A 25,116-nucleotide genomic window follows, 5' to 3' on the forward strand; every position below is an offset into this window, starting at 1 on the left:
TATGCCGATGACTCCACACTTGTATCCATCTCAAATAACATTCTTGAACTACACTCCCTGACCCAACAGGCCCTACTATCCACTGAACAATGGCTCTCTCACAACCTATTGATCCTAAATCCCAAAAAGACAAAACTCCTACGTTTTCTTCCCCATTCTCTTTCTCATCACAAAACCTCCTTTTTTATTACATCTTCTAACAATGCAACTATCCAACCTGACACCCACACAAAACTCCTAGGGGGTCATTATTGATGACAAACTCAAATTAAACCTACACATACTCCAATGTATAAAAAAAAAAAAAAAAAAAAAAAAAAACAGAAACTAGGTCTGCTATATCGAAACAAAAAATTCCTAACCCCTGAATCTAGACTTACCCTTGGCCAGGCATTCCTCCTCCCCTCCCTCTTATACGCCACCCCAGTTCTTACCAATATCCAGGCCCCCACTCTAAACAAACTCCGACAGACTTACCGTAAAATAGCCAGATTTATTACTAACTCCCCATACAACTCACACCACTGCATTTCTTTAAACTGTCTTCAATGGCTTGAACTTCCCCAATTTCTGCTATCTTATCAATTTCATATGCTACACTCTCTATTCTTTATAAACCCTCCTTCTGTCCATCTCTATCTTCCTTAGTCTCCATCTACATCCCATCCCAGACCCTCCGTACTTCTAACCAACAATTACTTGATGTCTACCACCCAAAAAGGTCAGTAGGCAAACTACTCTACAAACACTCCCTTGCCCATGCTTGGAACAAACTTCCCCTTGACTTGCGTTCAATCTCCCACACCTCACACTTTAAAAATGAACTAAAAGCTTATTTTCTCATTTCCAGAACTTGCCCTTGCCATGACCCTACCTAGTCTTCCTTCCCTTTATGTACCCTCAAAAGGACCATACTTAGTACCTCATTACACCTCTCTCTCTCTCATGCGTCTACTATGCATTTGCATAATTTTATACAAACAAAAAATGTTTATTGTTGACCTATTGAACTATATCAATGTAAAACTGTTGCTTAGCTTCTTTTTAATGCAACTTTTACTTTATGCATGTAACCCAACATATGTGAATCGTTTGCTATAACTGCTATTATATCAATATTGTTTAAAATTGTACTAAAAAAAAGTTAAGCTTGTTTCCTGCCTTTCCTGTTAAGTGGTATAGACTATTTGTAGGCTTCTGAGCCCCCAAGCCCTTCTGTGTTGGAGGGAAGCCTTCTAGCTTAGTTTTTTTTTCTTATAACTAGCCAGTTTTCTAGTTTCAGCACTCAAATCTGTTTCTTTGATCTTAGCACTTGTTCAGAAAAAATAAATACATCTGCTTTTACTGTACTTGTGTTTCTACCTACTTTATTTTACTTTTGCATCATCTTAAAAGTTGTATTTATTACTGCTTGGTGTAACTCATTCTAAGCCTTTTGGTTTAAACACTTGGGCTTCTGACCAGTTGTTTTGCACTGAGAGGGATTGTGGTCTGCACTGTAGTGGCAGAACAGCTAGCTTACATCCTTCTAGGTTGGGAACTGCTGATTGAGGGCTCAGTGTCTGTTATTCTAAAAGTGTATTAATTCTGGTTTAAGCACTTGGGCTTTCAGGCCAATTATTTTACATTAAGAGGGTTCATGGTCTGCACTCTTGTGGGAGGAGAAGCTGGACTCTGCCCTTCTGAGCTGGAAATTTCTGGTTAAAGGCTTGAGCTGGAAATTTCTGGTTAAAGGCTTATAGTGCATGCATATCTGAACTGCTTCTTACTGAAGTTGGTGCACCTTGTTTGCTGTGGCATAGACTGGATTCAGGCCTGCTGGATCTAGCTTTGTTTGTGTAACTTGAGCACAAATCCAGGCATTCTCTAAAGTATTCAGTTGTATTTATTACTGCTTGTTAGTAACTTGATTAAAGTGTAGCTATCATTCTAAGTCTTTTGGATTAAGCACTTGGGCTTCAGACCAGTTGTTTTACATTAGGAAGGTTTGTGGCATGCACTGTGGTGGCAGGACAGGTAGCTTTCATCCTTCTAAGTTGGGAACTGCTGATTGAGAGCCCAGTGTCTGTTATTCTTAAAGTGTATTAGTTCTGGTTTAAGCACTTGGGCTTCAGGCCAGTTATTTTACATTAAGAAGGTTCGTGGTCTGCACTCTTGTGGGAGAAGAGGCTGGACTCTGCCCTTCTGAGCTGGGAATTTCTGGTTAAAGGTTTATAGTGCCTGAATATTTGAACTGTATCTTACTGAAATTGGTACACCTTGTTTGCTGTAGCATAGACTAGATCCAGGCCTGCTGAATCTAGCTTTGTTTATATGCTTGTTGTTTGTTTGCTTGTTACTTCCCTTCTGTGGATCACTAGTGATATCTGCATTGCTTACTGTACTTATTTCCTTGTTTCACTTGAAAGAAAGTTACTGTTTGTCATTTTTGCATTTAAGTTACCTGTAACACATTGCACTTAAGTTACCTGGCACTTGCTCACTAAAGCAATTATACAAGTCAACACTAAAAATTAAAAGCACTACACCCTCACTCCCCACTGGCCCTTGTTTTCAATTATTAAGGAATTCCCAGTATTATTCTAGCATGTCCAAAGGTCAGTTGTCAATCTCCTCTCCGGTCCAGCTGGTGAATCTAGGAATCTTGAGGCAATGTTACAACTGCCTCATGTACACAGACAACCCTCTCCTCCTCCCAACAAATTCCAACACAAGTGAGAGATGCAACCATATAGCCAAACTGGAGGCTAAGCTCTCTCAACTCAGTACTGGCATAACCAGTCAGGAGGAGAAGGAAACCACACTCACTACAATTCCAGTCTCACATAGACCTACCACGACAGCAAACCAAACACATAATCACACAAAAACATACTCGGAGGCTCTAAATAAAGATATGCCTTAGCAGCAGAGACCTCCAAAGCAGACACCCAAGCAACCGCTACCTCAAAACAAAACACGTGCAACACATATCTCACAAAGCCAGTGTGCCGAACAGTCACAGCCCTTAAGACTAAACACACCTGATACACTTGTAATAGGTGACTCTATCGTCAGGCACACTGAAGTCCCGCTCACCAGGCTGAACAAGGAGAGGGTCACGGTGAGCAGCCTGTCGGGCGCTAGGATCCGCCACATAACACAAGCACTCAGGTCACTCCAAGGCAAGTACAAATATGACTCAGTCATTGTCCATGCTGGTGTGAATGACCTGAGATGTACCTCCCTGGACTACATGAAAAGAGACATAAAGGAGCTCTCTGAGCATGTAGCCCAGGCCGGTATGACCCTGACCTTGAGTAGCATCTTACCCTCACCAAGAATGATGCCACAATATGAAGACAAGATGATCAATTTCAACAATTGGCTTAAGTACTGGTGTCATTCAAAGGGGATCCAATGCCTGTCAGCTTGGGATGATATGCTCGACAAGCCACGATGCTTCGCTAGGGGCGGCTTGCACCTGCCACCCCTGGGCTTTCGGATATTGGCAAAGGCTCTTGCTACCCCCATAGTGCCTTTTTTAGGCAAGGCTCAAAAGACAAACCCACCTCCATAGGTATCACAAGGGATAAGAAACTAAGAGTAATGCTACTCAACGCCAGAAGTCTAAAAGTAAAGATGCACGCACTTGAAACTCTCCTTAGCATGGAGAACATCGATATCTGTGCAGTAACAGAAACCTGGTTCAGGGCTCCCAAGAGCACCCCAGCACTACTAGGTTATACCTCATACCATGCTTTTCGGCCCCAAAACTTGGACCGAACCACAAAAGGAGGGGGGAGTATCGATATTCATCAAAGATACCCACACCTCCAGGTTGGTGGCAAAGCACGAAGCATCAGAGACTATCCATGTGCAACTAACAGTGGGTAGAACTGCCTTCCAGTTTATAGCCTGCTACAGACCACCCTCCTAAACCCAGGAACCCCACTTGGCCTTTCTGAGAACACTGGAAAATATGAAGGTCTCTCCAAACACCATTATATTGGGCGACTTCAACTACCCAAACATAGACTGGGAGCATTACTCTAGCTCCAAAACCCTAGCCCAAAGGTTCCTAGAATTTATAAACTCAGATGCTATGGAACAACTTGTTACCACTCCCACAAGAGGGGAAAACATACTGGACCTGATCATTACCAACATGGGGGCTCTATGCTCCAGACCAGAAGTGTATCCCTCACTGGTAAGATCAGACCATAAACTAATCTCACTGGATATTCACATCCCGACCCCACCCCCTGCCCAGAAAACCACAGTGAAAAACTTCTCTAAAGCAAATTTCACACTCCTCAAACCGAGGTGGAATCCTTCAAAGCCCCCGGGCCTGTGGAAAATACGGCCCAGACCGCAGAATCCTTTATAAATGCATTCTATGAACACCTTCAGGAATGCATGGATCACCGATCCCAAATAAAACCAAGACCCAATCCTCCAAAGGCAGACGTCCTGTCTGGTGGACCCCAGCCATAAACTAACTATACAATAGAAGGAGGAAGCTACTAAATGATGGAGCAAAATCCCAAAAAGGGAAGGCATCACTGATCAGTATTAGCAAAAAACTACGGGCATTCATAAAATTGTCTAAGGCCAGCTTCAAGAGAAAAATTGCACAGGACACTAAGGATAATCACAAGGCTTTCTTTAGTTATGTTAGGAACCTGGGTGGTAATTCCCAGATATGCTCAGAATTAGTCCAAAATGACAAAAAATACACTGAACCCACAGACATTGCCAACATCCTAGCTGACAGGTTCAGCGCAAACTTCTCCACCCCTCCCCACCAAAAGGGCAAATATCTATCCCAGCAGAGTGCTGCCCCCCTGACATCTCAGATGCTCAGGTAAGAGCCGCCCTCACCAAAGCAAAAAACACAGCATCAATGGCACCAGATGGTGTCCCGGGCTGCGTCCTACATGAACTCCAAGAAGAGCTAAACCCAAACATAAAACTACTGTTCAAGTCTCAGCCTTACTACAGGATATGTGCCCAAAGAGTGGCGTACAGCAACAGAGGTCCCTCTCCATAAAGGTGGTGCCTCAACGGATCCTGGAAACTATCGCCCCATACGCCTGACTAGCTTGGTCTGCAAAGCTAGGGAAAGGATCATCATGGACCTCATAAATAAAGATATTGGGGACCTACAGACATTGGATCCTACCCAGTTCGGCTTTGTTAAGGGCAGATCCTGCCTCTTAAACCTGGTTGATTTCTTTGAAACAGTCACCAAGGCCATTGACGAGGGGAAGGTGGTCCACACAGCCTACCTGGACCTCGCAAAAGCCTTCGATACAATACCCCACTCGGTCATTATAGATAAGCTCACCAGCTTAAATATAAACCCCTATGTCACTAGATGGATTGCAAACTGGCTCAAGGACAGAACCCACATGGTTAGAATTGCTGGAGCCATGTCAGACTCCAAACCAGTTACAAGTGGTGTCCCACAAGGCTCAGTCCTGGGACCTCTCTTGTCCGGTATATATTTCTCGGAGGTACAGGCCAACACGGAAGGACTGTGGCTGACCAAGTTCGCAGATGACTGCAAACTGGGCGCCATAATCGACTCTCCAGCCGACACAAGCATCCTCCAAAAGGGCCTCATGGAAACCGACAACTGGTGCCAGAGCCATGGCCTCAAGCTAAATGCCAAAAAGTGTATAGTCATCCCCTTTGGCAAAAACAAAGTGCCCACAAATTACCGCATAGGTGGCAATCCATTAAGTACAGAAGAAGTAATTAGGGACCTGGGGACCCAAGTTGATAGCAATCTCTCATTTGACAACCACGTGGCCAAAGTGGTTAGAAAAACATTTTATATAGCCCACCTAATCATGAAGGGATTCACATCTAGATCAGGGGAGGTCATCGTGCCTCTTTACTCATCCCTCATCAGGCCCATAATTGAGTACAATGCCCCTTTTGGGATGTACCTTACCAGACACCTGCAGCAACTGGAAAGACCCCAAAAGTACCTCACCAAGAGGATCAAAGGGCTCAAACAGATGCCATATGCTAACCGGTTAAAGAAACTCCAGCTCTACTCAGTGGCATACCGCCTGTTCAGAGGCGATCTGTACCTGATGTATGAAGCCATGTCCAACCCGGAATTAATGGACATGCTGCACCTCAGAAAATCCAAATCCCATCGAGCTACGTGCTCGAGAGAATTGAACCTCAGCACTGAAATAAATAGGACATGCTGGAGGGACAGATTCATAACTCAGAGGCTCCCTTCACTCTGGAATAAAATCCCAGTCCAGGTTAGGCAGAGTCCCTCATTGACTCTCTTCAAGAGGAATCTTGATGAGTGTATGGGAGATCGTAGGTTTACCCCAGGTATCACTTCTGTGTCACTGTTAGACAGAGGCACAGTATACTAACCTCGAAAAAGGGCATAGCAAAATAAATTTAAAATGGGTGGCGAAAGCCAAACACATTCTGGCTAGGCTTATAAATGCCCTAGGGCAGATAGCCTAGTATGAACCTATGAACTTGTTTTAAAATGTACTACTGGAGCTTTTCTCCTTGGGTCTCCACTGAAAATGGGCCACAAGCCCAGTTGGACAAACCCGGTTAACAAATATCAATAAATATAAATAAATAAAGTCATCTATATGTTACAGTACATGCACAGCACCTCTAGTGAGGTGAAGTAAAATAGTAATAGGAGGAAAACTGTGTTAAAGTTGATGAATCAGTACAGATGACTGCATTACTGAAACTATTTTCATGTTAGGACAGGACATTTAGACATCGAAACAGAGTGTATTTGCATGTGGTAGAGTGGTATATAACTCTGAATAAAATGCAGTAACAAAGGAAAATATCAAGTCTAGGTGTAAAACTGGTTGAATCAAATAGATAACCACCTCTCCATCTTTCCTACTGTTAATGCATACTGATGCCTTAGACATAATAAAGCTGGTCTTAATAGCCTCCCCTGTGACCATAATCTCTATAACTAAACAAAGAACCAACAGGCCTAGCAAAACAAAGGATAACACTCTTCTAAGACATCCTCATGTCTAACCAGCTGTGCATGTTATCACTTAGTTCTAAAAGAAACCAAAACTTTCACCAGTTCTCTACCCCTACCAGAAGAATTCCCCAGCTGACTTGCAGAATGCTGAGAGCACTATTATCTATTTAAACTAGCCACTGTCCTGCGACATCACTGATGTCAGCGAAGGAGCCTCCTTTCCAACAGAAGCCCTTTTCAGTGTACACACAGGCTAATACTGTGCAAAACAACATCTTCCATGGCCAACACCTGAAATCCAGCACCCTCCGAGTGTGTGCTTGGAAAGCCAGGAAAGGAATACAGTATCCACAACTGTACAAATTTTACTTTACTCTATTACTGTTATTTTTTGGCTTTCTTTATAATCAGGCATACTAAAGCCATTTGCCTATATATCAGGAATATCTCCACTTTCTCCACCTCCAGACACCTAAATGGCAATACTAAACTCCAGAATCTTGCATACTTTAACAGCTTCCAACTTTGTAACTGAATTCAAAAGTACACTTACAGTAAATGGATTAGTTAATTCCCCTAAACACCTACCATTAGATTCCAAACCGGCAGTTTTATTTCAAGAAAATCTTCCAGAAAGAAACTGATGTGATAATACAGTCATTAACCGATAGTGGCCCACCTGACTCAGATGAGCTGTTTCTCTGGTTCCTCAAGCAATATTGGAGACATTAATCCCATCACATCTGTCAGATATTCAACCTCTCCCTCTTACAACAAATCTTCCCTGACATATGGAAGAAAGCTGTAGTTACCCCCATTCCATAAATCTGCCTAATCATCCAGTACCTTGTATTTCCAAGTTCTCTCTCTCATATGTTCGTAGGCAAGTACTAGGCTAGCTGCCTTTGTGGGCCATTTTAAGCCTAGACAGTTTCCATTTTTGTTCCCGTTTTAAACTATCCCATTTGGTTACAGAGTGGCCTTTCTCGTCCTAACCTTAATGAGAATAAATGGGATTATACAATGAGTCATTTAAGGGGACCTATGCATGGTGTAGAGTGTTTAGGACCTGCCTTTGTCCATTAGTAGTACAGGGGCAGTCTGGGGTAAACTTTCTGTTGCCCATCTATAGATTCATGTTGCGCTTGAATATTGACAGGGATGAGCTTTTTTTTAAGTGGATGGAGAGTATATTCCAAAGCAGTGCTATCTTCTGCAAGATATACCTCTCCCTCCAAACTGTTCTGTTGATGTTGCAGAAGAGGTTTTTTTCCCTATACCAAGTATTCTGATACCATTTGACTTGCTGATGTGCAGTAAATCATCAGTATTTCGTTGGAGGATGCCATGTATACCAGATGCAGAGAATAGAGTGGCTCTCTATTAGTCCACCTAAGCAACTTCTTGAAAAAAAATGTTTTAACCAGCTTCCTTTGCTCCTTTATGAATGTATCTTCCAATCTTTGCACCAGCATGGCTGCATATACAAAAAACATTTTTTCCCCTCAGAGGCACCCAAACAGACCTACACACAGGTATAATGCTATACACCCTACACAAACATGGCCTACTTTATTGGAGCCCTATTTGTTGATTTATCAAGAGCTTTTGATTCGGTCAACCATCTACTTCTACTTAACTCGCTTGCATTCTCAAGGGTTAGGTCCTTCACCTTAGACTGTTTCAACAGTTACCTCTCACATAGAACTTTCTCAGTAAGATGTAATAACAGTTTGTCATCACCACAACATATTGCAGGTATTTCCCCCAAAGTTCTATCTTGGCATCAGTCCTTTTCAGCATAATTTTTTAACCTCTGTGCCTGCTAAAAGTCAGCCCTTCCCTGCCACATTTGTAGCCTGTTCATTCCACACTAGGCAGACAGAGCCATCACAGGCTCATTCGTTCTAGTGTGAAATGAGAGCCAATTGTGAGCTGTCATTCAAGCAGCCATCGGTGTCTTTTTCCAACCCCCCCCCCCCCAAAATTCATAACATCCCTCATTAACTTCCTAGGGATGCAAGTCACACAAACGCTGCCAGTTTCTGGGTGAGGTGCATGTGCGATTATCTGCATAACTGCCACCTGATTTATGCTTCTTCACTGTGTCAGCACGTCCTTCTGGTCTAGACTCTGAGCTGCACCATGGCTCCCACTGGTTATTGCCCAAGTAGTGAGCCAAGCCACCTCCATCTCTAAAGGATGAGCAAGCCATATGCTTCTTGGTCCCATGATCCTACCTACTCCCTCCATCTCCTGTGCCCGCTGATCGAACAGTAGATGTATGCATTGCAGAGTAGGGTTTTATCCCTCTGCATCACAGGAAGGAATCTGTTTTTTTCAGTATGTTTAAGTCTCCATTCACGTGTCTAAAACTATCCAGTGTCATATTATTGTCGACAGCATAATATTCTATCATTCCTCTGCCAGTTACAGTGCTGTACTACAAAAACATTAGCACAATCTCCAAAATCTATTGCCATGGCTGCTAGACAAGTAACTTAACTGTTAACACCACCTCCCCAAAAGACCAAAGTAATTTTCACACACTTCACAAAGCCATGTAAATTACATCCACATTCTAACCACTTAACCTATAATGAGGAGTCCATTGAATGCATCTCTACTTTCAAATATCCTAGCTGGTCACTCTTGATCCCAGCTTAAATATGACCAGTGCTTATTACCAACCTAAAGGCAGAAACTAATACCATCCTTTATGGATGCTAGCAAATCTCAGTTTCTCACCTCTAAAGGTCAAAATGCAATCCGCAAAATCATTGCAACCTACCATTATTCTCCTATGCCTGTAAGACTCTCCAACAAGATCTGTGCTCTTCAGTCCCAAGAATGAGCACCATGGTGTCACATTCCATTGGAATAATTGTCTCCTTATAAAGAGCAAGCAGACCTACCTCTTCTCTGACTTGTCCATAAAACCCTTTATAGTGACTCCACTTCCCCTCCCCCCTTAGACACAGGCTAGCCAAAGCGATGAGTTTACCATTTCCACTAACAAGCTAATAGTGCCCAAGTACTGGCCAAATTCATGAACTCTTTCTCATCCACTGGACATGTCTTCTTGATCCCAGTAGCTGCATTATGGGACTGTCCCCCCTGCTGAACTCTTGCACATCTGTCTGCCTGCAGTAATTTTGGAATAATTTTTTCTTAACCTATCTACGAAAAAGAGGTACTTGCACATGCTTCATTCATTCCCCCAATAACATAAACTAACTTGGCAAAACTACAACACTAACAGCTTTTCTCCTCCTTTGTTTCTGTAAGCTAAACAGTACTTCTTAGAACTAACATACTGTTTTCAAGATCTTTTCTGAATCCTCTACAATTAATAACTCTGTAACCCTTAACAACTGACCATTCTTAAACTCGGAATGCAATAAAACTAAACTGCATGTGATAGTTTGCTACACTGTATGTAAATATTGTGTAATTCTCATTGTAATCCTCAAGTTTTGTATGCATTGAATCAGTTATTGTATTTTCAGTTACTAGCTTTGTACTCTCTACTTTTTCATTGCTCTTCTTTTGAGCTGCATTTTCCATATTCTTTTGTGACTTCCAGGCTATGTCTGAAATGTATCTGAAGTGGGATCAGTCCATTACTCTGGTTAACAAACTTAAAATCAACAGAGTAGCACCCTTGCTACATTTGTGGTAAACCTAGGTAATTGGATGGCAGCCTCTAATTCTTCCCTGGTTTATCTTAATGACTAGAGGGATCTTTTGAATATGGTTTATTGGCTAAGCCTGCTGATTAGCTAGTACTTGCCTGTGAAACTATAGCGGTAAAGTAGCAACTTGAAAGCCAAGATACTGGATGTCTTAACTGTTTCTCTAACATACACTGAAGAAAAGATTCAGATTCTTACACGCACACAGACACACGCGTACACACCTTTTCTGATAAGTTACACCTCTTTGATTTTGTGAAGAAGCCACAATAATTGCCCACAAATAAAAACAGATTTGTTTCATACATAGATTCTTCCCCCAAACCATACATTCACACTAACCCACCAAGCCACATAAATGACTATCTGTAATCATATCAGCAGCCATCAGTCACTTTCACACAGTCTGCTGCTGAAAAATAATCACTTTCTGAGCAACAGTCTACGACTTTTCATTCTGAAAAAGTGAAGTAATGACCACAGTAGTGTATGTATGTCTGTTGTTCTAGGAAAAGTGCACTGCTTCCCCAACCAGCAATATTAATAATCCATTTTAATTGTGAACATGTAATAGCCATTTCCTTTCACATAGCCTAAAATTGGGCATCATCTTTGTACATCTCTGCTGTTTGCTCGTAATGAAAATAAATTAAATAATGCCCACAATGTAATGTATTTCAGCTTGGTGCCATCACATACTCTCCCATCTTCTGCTGACAAGCTACATTACTGTTTAACAGTGATTGTATAATTTTCCTTTACTTTCACACACAGCCTGCCTCTCTTCCCAAATGGCACATTTTTTTACACCTCCTGATGTTTGTGATGAAAATGGGAGAGAAAAACAGTGGCCACAGTAACATATTTAAGCTTGCTGCTGTCATAAATTTATATGCACTCCCCTCAAGCCCAGCAAGCCATATTAAACACTATGTAATAGTGACCCAGTAATGTCCATTTGCTTTTGTTTAGTTTCCCTCCCCACCTTGCAACCTAAGAATTACTACATTCTATTTGTCCCTCAGATATATGACTGATCGAAATTAAAAGAAATATTATGGGCTGCCAGCAATGTGGCCACTAGCAATGATTAACAGACACTTCCTCGGCATTCCAATATCCTAGTGTGATCAAGGTGAAAGAAATAAGCCAAATTAAGGCATTTCAACTCCTAGATGTTCTTCGTGTTTTACTGCTGCAGTCATTACATTTGGGTAATCTGCTGGCAGGTTGCCCTCAGTCAGCCTGATTAACAAAGTCTTGAGTCCTGCGTCAGTTACTGTCCCTTCTTCCATGACGTCAGGTCATCAGGGGTATAAAACATGTAGCCGACGTCATTACATCAGTCTTTTTTGCCGCACGGTGCCCGAAGCAGAAGCCGTTTGCAAGTGCCAGTCGGCCGACTCCTGAAATTTTCGTTTTCGAGTTTCAGATCCAAAGTCTTCAACTAAAAAGCTAAGTACCCCGTTGGGGAAACTTTTTCTTGCTCCTTACAGATGTCAGTAAAAGTTAATAATTGCATTACTTGTGGGAAGCAAATGCCTCATAAGGATTTTCATTTGTGCTGTATTCCTTGCCTAGGCCCTGATCACAACGTACCTTGCTGTCAGTTTTGTGCTTCATTTAACCAACGCACTATCAAACGTTGGTACATTTTTGCTTCTAAATATTTTGGCTCATGCTTTAATTATCCAGAAATGTCATCGATTAGCAATCCAACTACCAGAATACCTAAAACAATGCAAAGAAAAAGACCGAGACAGGCAATTGAGGTCCAAAACTGCAGACGATACTTCTCCTAAGCCAGTCGCCAGTTTACCGGTACTCAGTGAGGCACTTTCGCAGTCCCTGATACCCGCTACTTCTGAGTCACAGGCCTCTACTGAGACCCATTCGGAGTCCGGTATGCCACGAGATGCTTCAATTATGAAACCCGTGGATGTCTCTTGGATGGGTCCGGAGCCGCTGTGCAGGCACCGGCTTCTGAGGATGTATTCAGGCCTACAGATTTGTATATTAGACCGACGCCATCTTCAAAACTAAGGCCAAATCATGACCTATGCCTAAAAAAACGACGCCTGGGCCACATGTGCAGGCCCCTATTTCTAAAAAACAAATTATCAAAATGGCTGAAGATTTAATTACTCTGATCAGGGGTAGCCAACCCCCCCCCCCCCCCCCCTGCTAAGAGGCCTAGGCAAGACATTGATTATGAATCTTCTGAACAGGATTCTATTTGTTCTGACTCTTCTAATGGACAGGAATTGTCTATACCTACTTATGAGGACTCTGATTCAGAAGATTCCATTCCTTCTGCTTCTCCCCCTGAGGATTTTACGTTTGGGGAAACTTTACCTACCTTAAGGGAACATTTCCACTGGGAAAGTCAGGATTTTTCTGAATCTAAAAAGCGACTTAGGGATTTTCTTCTTTTTCCTCTGCATAGGCCTTTGGCTATACCTCCTGTTCTAGACATTGTTGATGATTTTTCAGAATCTAGTATGGCTCCTGATTCTCTGCCTCCAGCTCCTTGTAAGCCAGACAGATACTACACGGTTCCTCACTCCCACAAATTCCTTTTCAAAAATCCTGTTGCAGATCCTGAAATCATTTCTCAGGGTCCCAAGGGCATTAAGGCTTCTACTGCTAAAATTCCTACTCCTTCTGATAGAGATTCTGGGGAGCTGGATAGATGGGGTAAGAAGGTTTACACTTCTGCAACCCTGGCAATCAGAGCTTTCAACTGTCTATTTCATATGCTAAAATATCAGCAGCATATCATGGGACTGCTAAAACAGAATATGATGTTGATTTCTGACTGTGTGGAAAATAAATATTTACAGAATTTATTGCATTCAGCTGAACAAGTTGGAAAACATACTTTGCAATGTGGTTTTGATTCTTTGGAGGCCTCTTGCAGGGCTGCTGTAACCGGGTCTGTGCTAAGAAGGCATGCTTGGCTCAAAGAGCAAAATCTGCCTGATCATGTTAAAGCAAAATTGTTAGATGCTCCTTTACAATAGGACCATCTCTTTGGTAATAAGGCTGAAGTTCTAAAAAAGATGGAAGATAAAGCTAAATCTATGCAAACTGTGAAAGATTTCTGACAAGTACAACCTCCAAGATTTAGTAGACACTGGCCTACTAAGAACTGGTCCTTCCAGTTCCTTCGAGAGCCACTCAAGTCAAACCCAGACATTCCAAAGGCACCAGATTTCAGTCTCAAGGGACTTTCAGACCAAAACAATGGGGTGCCTCCTCTTCCAAATCTGGAAACATCAAGATACCTCCCTATGGTAAGCAGTCTCAATGACTTCCCTTTACACTTACCAAGCACTTACATTTTAGCCACCCCTTTGGGGGGAAAAGTGGCTCTTCATGCAAAAAACTGACAACTTATAACCCAGGACAAATGGGTTTTAAATATTGTATCCCAGGGATACAGATTTCATTTCCACATGTTGCCAATTCCAAACGGATGGCCAGACCTGCCCCCAAATCAGTGGGCAGAGGCCCCGAAACAAGTACTTTCCCTCATGAACATGGGGGCTATTCAGCTAGTACCAGAAGAGGAAAAGGGACAAGGTTTCTATTCAAGACTTTTCCTGGTACCCAGAAAAGACAAATCTTGGCGTCCAATTCTGGACTTATCTACTCTAAACACCTTTGTGGACATCCCAAAATTCGAGATGCTGACTCTTCACCAGTTACTTCCTATGCTAGGCAAAGATGCCTGGTTGGCAACTCTAGACTTAAGAGGCTTACCTGCATATCCCAATCAGGGAATCTTGCAGAAGATACCTCTGCTTCAAAGCAGGCTTCTTGCATTACCAGTTCTCTGCACTGCCCTTTTGGCTTACCTACTGCGTCCAGGGTCTTTACAAAGTGCCTTGCTCCAGTAATTGCATTTTGCAGGCAAAGAAATATTCAAATATATCCATACCTGGACAATTGTCTAATTCGGGCAGAAAACAAGGACATTCTTCTAAACCATCTGGTGTTTGTAAAAAGGGTTCTAACTTGTCTAGGGTACACTATAAACGAAAAGAAATCACAACTGGTACCCTCTCAAAAAATTACATTCCTGGGTGCAAGCTTGAATACAACTGCCCAGATGGCTTTCCTTATGCCAGAGAAGCAAATTCATTTGGTGATTTACTTCAAACAGGTGACCACAAAAACCCTGCTTTTCTGCAAGGCAAATACCGCAAGCCTTGGGGTTCATGGCCTCCTGCATTCTTCTAATTCCATATGCAATACTGCATATGAGGAATCTTTAGTGGTACTTAAAAAGTCTATGGAGTCAGCATTGTCACAGTCTGGAAACCATGATTCCTATCATACCCTGCCTACAAGTAGCGTTCCTATGGTGGGCACAGGCCTGCCACCAAAACAAGGGAATGCCATTCACACCACCCCTTGCCGCCCAAACACTAACTACAGATGCATCAGACTATGCTTGGGGGGGCTCATCTGGCAGGGAAGTGCATTCAGGGCAAATGGAGCCCAAATCAAATGCGCCTTCATATCTATCAAAAATAAATGCTAGCTGTACAGAATGCACTGACAGCCTTCAAGGACTACCTTCATCCAGGACAATTAATGATAAAGACAGACAACACCACGTTTATGTGGTACATAAACTAGCAGGGAGGTACACACTCCCCCCCCCCCCCCTTTGCACACTAGCCATGGCATTGTGGAACACAGCCTTGACCTATCAAGTACAACTACAAGCTCAATTCCTGCCAGGAAAGCTGAACACTCTGGCAGACGAACTAAGCAGAAATCTCATGGACCCACACGAATGGAAACTGGAACCATGGATTTTCAACATGTTGACACGCAAATGGGGGAGCCCAGACATAGTTCTGGGGTGAGGCAAAAAGATCCATCAGTTGGACAAATTTTGCATAAGAGCTCATCACAAAAAAAGCCTGGGAAGTGGATGCTCTATCCTTCATCTGGAAAAACCTATCAGTCTGTGCCTTTCCCTGTCTGCCTCTGCTCTCCAAAGTTGTACTAAAAGTCAAACAGGACAAACCAAAAATGATTTTGATTGCTCTAGACTGGCCTTGCCAACACTGGTACCCACTCCTGCGCAGTGTATCATACCTTTCACCATGGCAGCTGCCTCTTACTTTCTGTCTCAGCAGAACAACCAAATTCTGCACACACAGCTCCAAACTTTGAATCTTGCAGCCTGGCTAATCACCTAAATTCCCCCTTAGTATCCCTTAGCAAACCAGTGATGGATGTCATTTTGGAGGCGAGAAGACCTAGTACTAGAAAATCTTATGCTGACAAATGGAAAAGATTCTGTGCCTGGAATCAATATCGAGGGATAAGCACAGCAGTGCCCAACATTCCTCAGATTTTGCAATACTTAACCGAGATGCTTCACAAGGGCCTGTCCTTTTCTTCCATAAAAATCCATGCCTCAGCCATTTCATCTCATTACAACACAGAACCTCCCCTCTTCTAAATCAGTATCTCAGAGGGGCCAAAAACTTAAGACCACCCAGGAGAGCTCCAACCCCTGCCTGGGACCTAAATTTTGTATAGGAGAAGCTCACTCTACCTCCTTTCGAGCCAGCTGCTACTGCAGACTTGAAATTTCTCTCCTGGAAAACAGCTTTCCTTTTAGCAGTCACTTCGGCTAGAAGGATTTCCAAATTACAGGCTCTTATGGCAGTGGAGCCTTTCATCATTTTTCATGCGGACAGGGTATCTTTCAGGACCAATCCATCCTTCATGCCTAAGGTGGTATCCAGTGTAGCTCTTAATCAGACCATTCATTTGCCAACTTTCTTTCCAAATCCACAGAACAAGGGGGAGCAGAGTCTGCATTCATTGGATGTACACAGACAACTTAGATTTTACTTAAACAGGACAAAATCTCAAAGAAATTCTGAACAACTGCTGGTGGCATTTGCTGCAGGGGCAGAGGGAAAGGCTATTTCAAAGTAAACCATTTCCAAATGGATAAGCCATTGTATTCGTTTCTGCTATATGCACCATGGAAAAACTATCCCCCAGGGGATCAGATCCCATTCCACCAGGGCTGCATCTACTTCAACAGCCTTTCTCAGAGGTGTTCCTACCAGGGACATTCTAGAAGCTGCTACCTGGAGCTCAGTTCATACGTTCACCAAACATTACCATTTACCATTTTTCTCTAAATCCAGAGCTGGCTTTGCCACTGCTGTCCTGCAGGGCCTTATAGCTGGTCCTAATGCTGTATAATTCTCTCCACCCAACAATAGCTTTGGGAATCTACCCAAATGTAATGACTGCAACAGTGAAACACGAAGAACATAGTACAGTTGTATACACTTACCATAAATGTAGATGCTAGAGTGTATTCACTGTTGCAGTCCTGGTTACCCTCCCTCTAGCCCTCTATTTTTCTCTGGCTATACCTCTACTTTCTTTCACTATGCTTAAAAGCCCTTTTGGTGTATTTGCTTTTAGGGATTGGAGGTATATTTTTTGTGTTTTTAATTATATTTGCTCCCCATTTGGAGGGCACCTATCATCTGGGGCAAGAAAAACTTGATGTAATGACATCGGCTGCATGTTTTATACCCCTGACGACCTGACTTAATGGAAGAAGGGACAGCAACTGACGCAGGACTCAAGACTTTGTTAATCAGGTTGACTGAGGGTAACCTGCCAGCAGATTACCCAAATGTAATGACTGCAACAGTGAATACACTCGAACATCTACATTTATGGTAAGTGTACACATCTGTACTTTCTCAAACATGCTTGCACTACTGAGCTCACACAGACACACACACTGAAATCATCACTGTTATGGACACTGCCAGCATGTTACTGTGAAAATACAAGCAAATGAAAAATCATTACTGAAGACTGACATATCTGCTGTCATTGACTGTGTGTAGTCAAATGACTACAGATTGAGGTTGAGCACTGACATTCATCTCAAAGTAGCTGATCTCAATACTTTAATATCCCATAGTAACAAAACATGGGTTATCTGTACATGACCTGTTACTATGTGACAGGAGGTGGGAAGTGAGAAGTCATGTTAATTAACAGCAGTATCAGTTGCTCAACATAAAATATAGTTCTGTTGGAACACCATTTATTTAAACTAATCCATCGAACACCTACATTATTGAAAAGTAATACCATCAAAGATAAAAAGAAAATTGACATTATGCATAACAGCTCTCCCTCTCTTCCTCCAAACACTGCTGTGTACATTCCAAAGGATACCCAAAGTATACAGAAACATCTCATCAAATGTTTCTGCTTCCAGGTAAGAAGACAAGGCATCTGAAACCTACACTTCAGTAGTGGGACATGCCTAAATACCAGGCAGCATGCCAACAAAACATACTGAACTGTTAAAGAAATGAAAAAGGTGCACATTCAATTGGGGGCCCTCTACACTGTTTCTCTTTTGTTGCACAGCAGTGACCAAAGTGAAACCTCTAATAAAACAGCTGTAGTCAACATAACAAAAATTGACTGCAGTACAAATTGATAGGGAAAAACAATTTGATGGAACATTCCGTCAATAAATACATTTGACAAAATGCAATTCGACAAAAAAGGACCTTTGACTAGCACTGTGTGTCATTTCAAGGTAGAATTTTTCTTTCATTTTGAATAGATAGCTTTAGTACATTATTTTGTTAATAGATTTAGGGCCTGATTTTAAGTCTTGCTCTTTGTATAAGTGATAGTCTGGCGTAAGCCTGCTTTATAGATAAGGCCTTACACCAAAGTAAGCAGCTTACACCAGGTAGTCTTCTGCAATTTAGCCCTTAATGTAGTAATGAAGTATTTATATAAAAACTGTATGTTTTACTTTTAAAGTTGTACATTTTAACCATTTTAAAATAAAAAAAGGTGAAAATAGTTACCTTGACAAATGCATTTCTGGCTGGTGTCACTGATGCAGAGTTAACTCAGCACATGGAGTAAAAAGGAGTTAAGAAAATTACCAATACTCATTTCCCTCCCAAATACCCCATCTGTCTAAAATATACAGTGTTGCCTTGGAGTTTCTACTAACAAGGTAGAAACAAAGTATGAAATAGCTTTTCACAACCACTGATTTTGCTCTACAGCTTCTTTATGCTTCATAGACCATGGCATGACTTTTATCTGTCTTAGCAATCACAAATGTGAAATTCAGTGGACATTGCTATGCAATTTAAGTAATGAAAATATAAGTCTACAAAATAAATCTAAGGCAGAGTACATAACACACAACATAAGTTTTGTAACAATAAACTGTTTCTCTTCAGTTTAAAAAAAAAAAAAATTGTGTCGCACGGAGCATGCTCCATTTCAGTTTTTATTGTATTTAGAAGGGTAACCTTGTGTTATATGTGATCTGTGTACTAGTGCTTCCTTTTGATTTGACCTTGAAAAATGACATTCAGCACGACTTTGTTTTAGTTTAAAAAAATGTGTGTTGTGCTTGTGAATAATGTTAAATGAATGTTTATTGGTTTAGGAGGAGCTTTATTTCTTTTGGCTGCATATCACAGACGTTTTTTTCATAGTGATTTTCTTTTTATAAACCATTTTAAAATGTGCCTTTGCATTGCTCTGCAGCTCAGTTTACTAATCTGACACTTGGAGTACTTTGTTTTTCAGACTGTGTATATGGGAATTGACCACCACTGGAAGGATGCAGTATTTGCCACATGTGGGCAGCAAATTGATATTTGGGATGAACAGAGAACGACCCCAGTGCGATCTTTCTCTTGGGGTCTTGACAGTATCATCAGTGTGAAATTTAACCCTATAGAGGTACATTTTCTTCACTGTCAACCTTCTAGTTTATTGACCATATTTACATTTACATGTTTTTATGTATACAGCAATCTTTTGTATATGTTGCATATTTTTTTTCTGCTTCATGCAATCCTGAAGGCAGCTGTGTGCAGGTACCATATGCCCAATGATGGAGTACCACAGTAGCTGTGACTTAATGCTGAAAGTGAAGCAAACTGTTGTACTTATGTAATTTCATGATTTATTCTCTTTTCAGACTCTTTGTGATTAACAGCTCAATTAAATATTGTAGAAATTGCTTAAATTATGTTCATGCTATTTTACGTTCTCGTTTCCCTGTAGCATGCCTCAGAGTTCAGGAAACTGTTGTGCTTCCCAGGAGTAGCATAGAGATAAAACACTTGTATTCACTTCTTTCTTTCTTTTCTTGAGCATGTTTTATATCTTGTGGAGCTGGATTCAAATGTTTCTTTTTTGAATATCAAAGAAATGCTACCAGCCTTGTGTGTAATTTGTTTCTTGACTGTAGAATTATTGGTGGAAGTGTTAATGTCGATTGTACAGTGTTCGTTTTCTATATTCAGTTTTGCATGTGGATAGGGAAAGAACACTAGCTTTGATTAATCCATTGTTGTTATATCTATTACACTTGTAAAGTAAAAAAAAATATGTTGCTTATCTTTGAATTTAAATGTATTGTAATTTTCTAAATCCTCCAACCCTACATCCTACAAAGAGAATGTTGTAACAAGTGAAAGTATTACTTTTATAAATTCATCTTCCAGTTGTTAGGATATTGCAGTTTAGTTAATTACTGTGACAGAAATTACTGTGTGTAGAAATGCTAAAACATTCTATTCTAATGGAAAAAGTGAAAATACTACAAACTGTATTTTACACAGCTGAAGTGTATGTATATTTGATTCAAGGTGATGGTATATATTTTTTTCATGTCTAAGAAGTATGCCCAGTTTATTGTATTACTGTAACCAGAAGACTATGAGGTATTCACTTACAAAGTCAGACTAGGTTTTGTTTCCACTAATTATAATAATGTTTTTTTAACAAAGATGAATTAGAATGGTTACGCCAGTGGTATGACCTGTGGCAAAACGGGACTGTTTCAGCAATGTGGGAAAATGCATTTCAGAGACCTATTAGCTGCAGTTATGAAAAACCTCATTATTGGCTAATTTGCATATTTCCAAATCATCCTAAATCCTGTGAGTAGAAGTAGGCACTTTCCTGTGGTGGTCACCACTGGCCACCCGTGCATCGTGTTTGCACAGGTACCTCCTCCCATTTTCTCTCTCTCTAACATACCTCTCACTCATCCCTCAGCTGACAGAATGTCCCTGATGTTTCATCTTTTGTTTGTCCCATAATTAATGGAGCTTTACATTCGGTCATTAATGTCAGACATTAGAGTTTCATTCTTCGTGTGGCTCACGAAGTGTAGTGTAATGCTAGACCTGTTTCTGTATTAACTTTTTAAGTGAGTGCAAGTAATAGTAAAAATGTCCCTAATTCTACAGAGCATTCATGATGTTGCCTGTTGTATGTGCCCTTCCTCTTGTGAATTTTGGATGTTTATTATTTGTTAACAGGGATAGTCCAACTGGGCCAAAGCCCTTTTTCAGCGGAGGCCCAGGGAGAAAAGCTCCACATTTAAACAAATAATTATATCAATTACATCCAATAAGATATTATTCAAGAATACATAAAAAATAAACGGTATGTATACAGATCATGTATAACACAATTATTTTAGAGATGTCGTTGGGAAGTAGGATAGTAAAGTAGCAAGCATTCCAAGTGAGATAGTAAAGTAGCAAGCATTCCCAACTATATGTAAATGTACAGAAATAAACAAGAATTGCACTGAGAGTTTCATACTTATAGTATGTAAATAGATTCTAATAGAAGCCTTCCTCAGTTAGTGTAGAGGGTCAGGGCTTTGCTTTTTTTCAGGTTGCATTCTGTATCAAGGGTGCAAGGTTAAAAACTTCCCCTCTCTTTCACTAAGGTAAATAATGTAAAATGTATCCCTAGTGTCTCGTGGTGGCACAGAGAACTAATAATTACTGAACAGCTGGGTATGTGCTGAGGTTACAGGGCTTGAACTCTCTCCCTCTCTTACTTTTTGTGTGTGTGTGTGTCCACCCCCTACTGTTGCAGGATTTGCTTAGTACTCAAGGGTAGTGTGAAGGTGTGATAATCCCCCCAAACACACACACATTCCTGTGCACAAATATAGCTCCCCTCACCCAATCACACTATCGAACACACACACCCTCTACCCATCCTACCTACCCCCAGACTAATCCCCCTACTGCTCCTATGCAGGCAGGTAGACACACACACACACACACACACACACACACACACCTGTGTGCACTTGAGGCCACTCGTTCCTCTGCATACATTCAGACATGCAGCCTCACGCACATACACACATGCACACCCCACGTGCACTATCTGTCTGCCAAACTTCTCAGCCCTTACTTCTAACACAATTGGGTGAACATGAGCTTTTGGACATGTTCATTGACGCAGCTGGCTGAGTTAACTTACACAATGTATCAATTCTTTGAATTGATTAGACGCTTAAATGCCATATAGCAAACGTTTGTGAGGGAAAGAGCAAAGCTAATTAGCATAGGCCACTCCCCTGGAATGCCTTATTAGGATTTCAGTTAGGCCGCAGCGACAGTCCACTGCAGCATGCAGTACAGTGATATAGGGACCGTCTCTGAATCAGAAATGACTATCACATGGCATACTCCAGGTATACACCTTGCTGAAACTTTTCTGAATCTGTACCGAGTCTGTTTCCAAAATGAGTGTTGGCTAAGCAGCCAATTTTTTATGCCTATTTCTTAAGGAATTCTGATGTTCTGTAGCGTTGACTTCACAAATACATATTCTTTCATCTTTGTGGACTGTTTTAAATTTACCAAGAATAAATTGCCCAACTTGTTATAGAAGTGAACCCCTGCTTCATAATAAAATTATAGGTGTTAATAGTTATGTTCATACCTCTCAACCTCTTAGCGCAAGAAATCTGGACAAAGCCATCAATAAAAGTGGGACAAAAGCCCAAAAATAGGGACAATTTTTGAAAATTATTTATTTTACGTTTTGTTACCAGGAAAGTCCGACTGGACATGGGTCCTTTTTTCAGCGGAGGCCCGGGGAGAAAAGCTCAACAAATAACATTTACATAAACAATAATAGTTTACAGTTTAGTTCACACAGTCAAGTATAAATGATGAATAGCAATATTTATCATATAATGAAATGTATATAATAGGATCAGGAATTGCCATTCTTAATTTTACTATAAAGTATCTTTTACATTTTAGCAGTTGTCAAAGGGTGAACAAGGATGAGACATGGATAGATGTAATTATATAAGAAATGACAGGAGAGAAGTGGGGTGAAAGTGTAATTGATAGTCACCTGAAAGGAGAAAGGGTAGGAAGGGAGGATCTTAGTATTAGGAACAACTGAAAACCAACGAACCAAGTAACGAAAAAGAAAAGCAAACCTACTTTTCCTCAGTCCAGATAAAAATAAGCGCAGTATGTACTGCGACATATAGACAAAAGCTGGTTGATGTGAACTGTAAGTCCAGGAAACTGCATGACCCAATGAAGGTGTTTAACGCTTTATTGAACAAAACATGTTTTTGTGGTGCACCAGGTCACCGCTTCATCAGAACGAAAGTCAAACAAAACAAAGTTTACTGCCATAAGAGTTTTTAAGCCAGCGTAATTTACGTGGCAATTAAGTTAAACACTGTTTAAGGGAACCAAAACCCCTTTTAGTACAATACTTACGTGCAGTAAATAAATACAAATACAACCACAAAGTGCATGGAAAATGTTGTTCAAGGGCTGGAATTAAAATAAGAGTAAAATGTATAAAATCATGACATAGTTAAAAAAATTCTTTTAAAATGCTTACAAAGTTTAACATAAGAAATGTTGAATTGAATAAGTAATTTCTTAACGTAGTTAAGAAGTACTTTAAAATAGTATAAGAGATACAAAGCAAAGTGTTGCCAAAATGTCGAGTGTGGTACAGACTTATTCATTTAATGTAAGGAACTAGCATACATCAAACCTGTCATTAAAGTTTGTGTGAATGGCAGGGATAAGACAGTCCAAAATTCAATTATACAAAATGCATACTACACACTAACTAATATCAAGTGCCTACAAATAAACTGTCAGATAAATAGTGACTATAAAAGTAGTGCCTATAAGAAGCCAGCAAGGAACAAGCTACCAAGTAATCTTGCCTTCTTAATCAATCATCTAGGTGACTACTGGTGTCAACTAAAAGTTAAATACATCCACTAAAAAGTGGTAACAAATCCTTATGTTACACACAGTAAACTGATGTTTGTTAAAGAGTCTGTAAAATGACAAAGTGGTATAATAAGCACATGCTTGTAAAACTGTAGTGTAACAGTGTGTTTTAAAAGTGTATGTGTATATGTATTTATACGGGTTTGGGAAACTTTTGTTTAAAGCTACAGTTTAGAGTACTTGTATCCAAAGTACTCGAAGGAAATCGAAAAACTTGTGACAGAAGATACTCGGAAGGGACAAGGCAAGGGGGTGTTATCTCAAATAACTCTTCAATTTAAGAATGCAGGAAATGTTACAGTATTCGTTAAGACCTAGAATACTAAAGGAGTTCAATAGTAACTGCCATTCTAATTCACGTGTCTCAAGGAGAAGGTTAACTGGGCCACCTGTAATAGTCAATGGTACTTCAATGGCCAAAAAACAAAACGTGTGTCCTGCGTGTTTTACACAATGTCTTGCTAGTGCGTTACCTTCATTTTTAGTTCTTGTAGCATACAAGTGCTCATATATCCTATCCCGAAGTCTTCGATCTGTTTTTCCCACATAGAAAGCATCACAGAAATTACATAGGGCCAGGTACACGATAGAATTTGAAATGCAATTAAGTCTTTGGGTAATGTAGTGTTTCCTGTTTCTTACCACAAAAAAATTCCAGGTTTTTACATGTTGACAATATCTACAGGTCCCACAAGTAAAAGAACCTTTAGACTTAGTAGTGTTGTCTGCTCTATTGTTGTTTTCAATTATTGATTTTAAATTGTGCCCTCGTTTGTATACAAATCTTGGAGTAGAGCCTAGTTTTTCATAAAGTGACTCATTATTCAAAATAAAATGCCAGTTTTTTACTAGTATATGTTGAATGTCAGCAGAGTCACTGCTAAATGTAGAAATAAAACTAATGTTGAAAGTTGAAGACCTGTTGTTGGCTCTGGAGTGATTCCCAGGAAGAAGGGAAGAAACACTGTCATCTAAAGGGAGTGGTCTGTCTTCTTCGACTGGTACTAGCTTATTAAGTAATGGAGGGTACCAACCATTAGAATGCTTATAGTTGATCTCTTCCAGAAGGTCTAAAAATAAGTTTGTAGGATACTCTCTACTTAAAAACATACCTTTTAGTTTATTGCATTCCTCTATAAAAGCACTTTCCCTACTGCACATTCTAGCAGCCCTAATTAGTTGGCCCTTAATAATGGCCCTCTTCTGCTTATAGGGGTGTAAGCTGTCAAAATGCAAAAAAGAATTACAGTAAGTTGGTTTTCTGTAGATAGTAGAG

The 25,116-nt window shown here is 40.7% G+C and overlaps 1 protein-coding gene across 2 annotated transcripts in view; it reads left to right on the top strand.

The window, feature by feature from the left end:
- The window catches only part of DCAF13 (DDB1 and CUL4 associated factor 13), a 781,821-nt gene that overhangs the window by 157,561 nt on the left and 599,144 nt on the right, over positions 1–25,116 (top strand). For both annotated transcript variants that reach the window (XM_044065680.1, XM_044065681.1), the window contains exon 5: positions 19,324–19,479. In XM_044065680.1, the coding sequence (XP_043921615.1) occupies positions 19,324–19,479 (156 nt within the window). The remainder of the gene's footprint in view (positions 1–19,323; positions 19,480–25,116) is intronic.

The sequence above is a fragment of the Protopterus annectens genome, chromosome 3.part0 (genome assembly GCF_019279795.1).
Source record: "Protopterus annectens isolate FY-2018-M chromosome 3.part0, PAN1.0, whole genome shotgun sequence".
Lineage (NCBI taxonomy): Eukaryota > Metazoa > Chordata > Ceratodontiformes > Protopteridae > Protopterus > Protopterus annectens.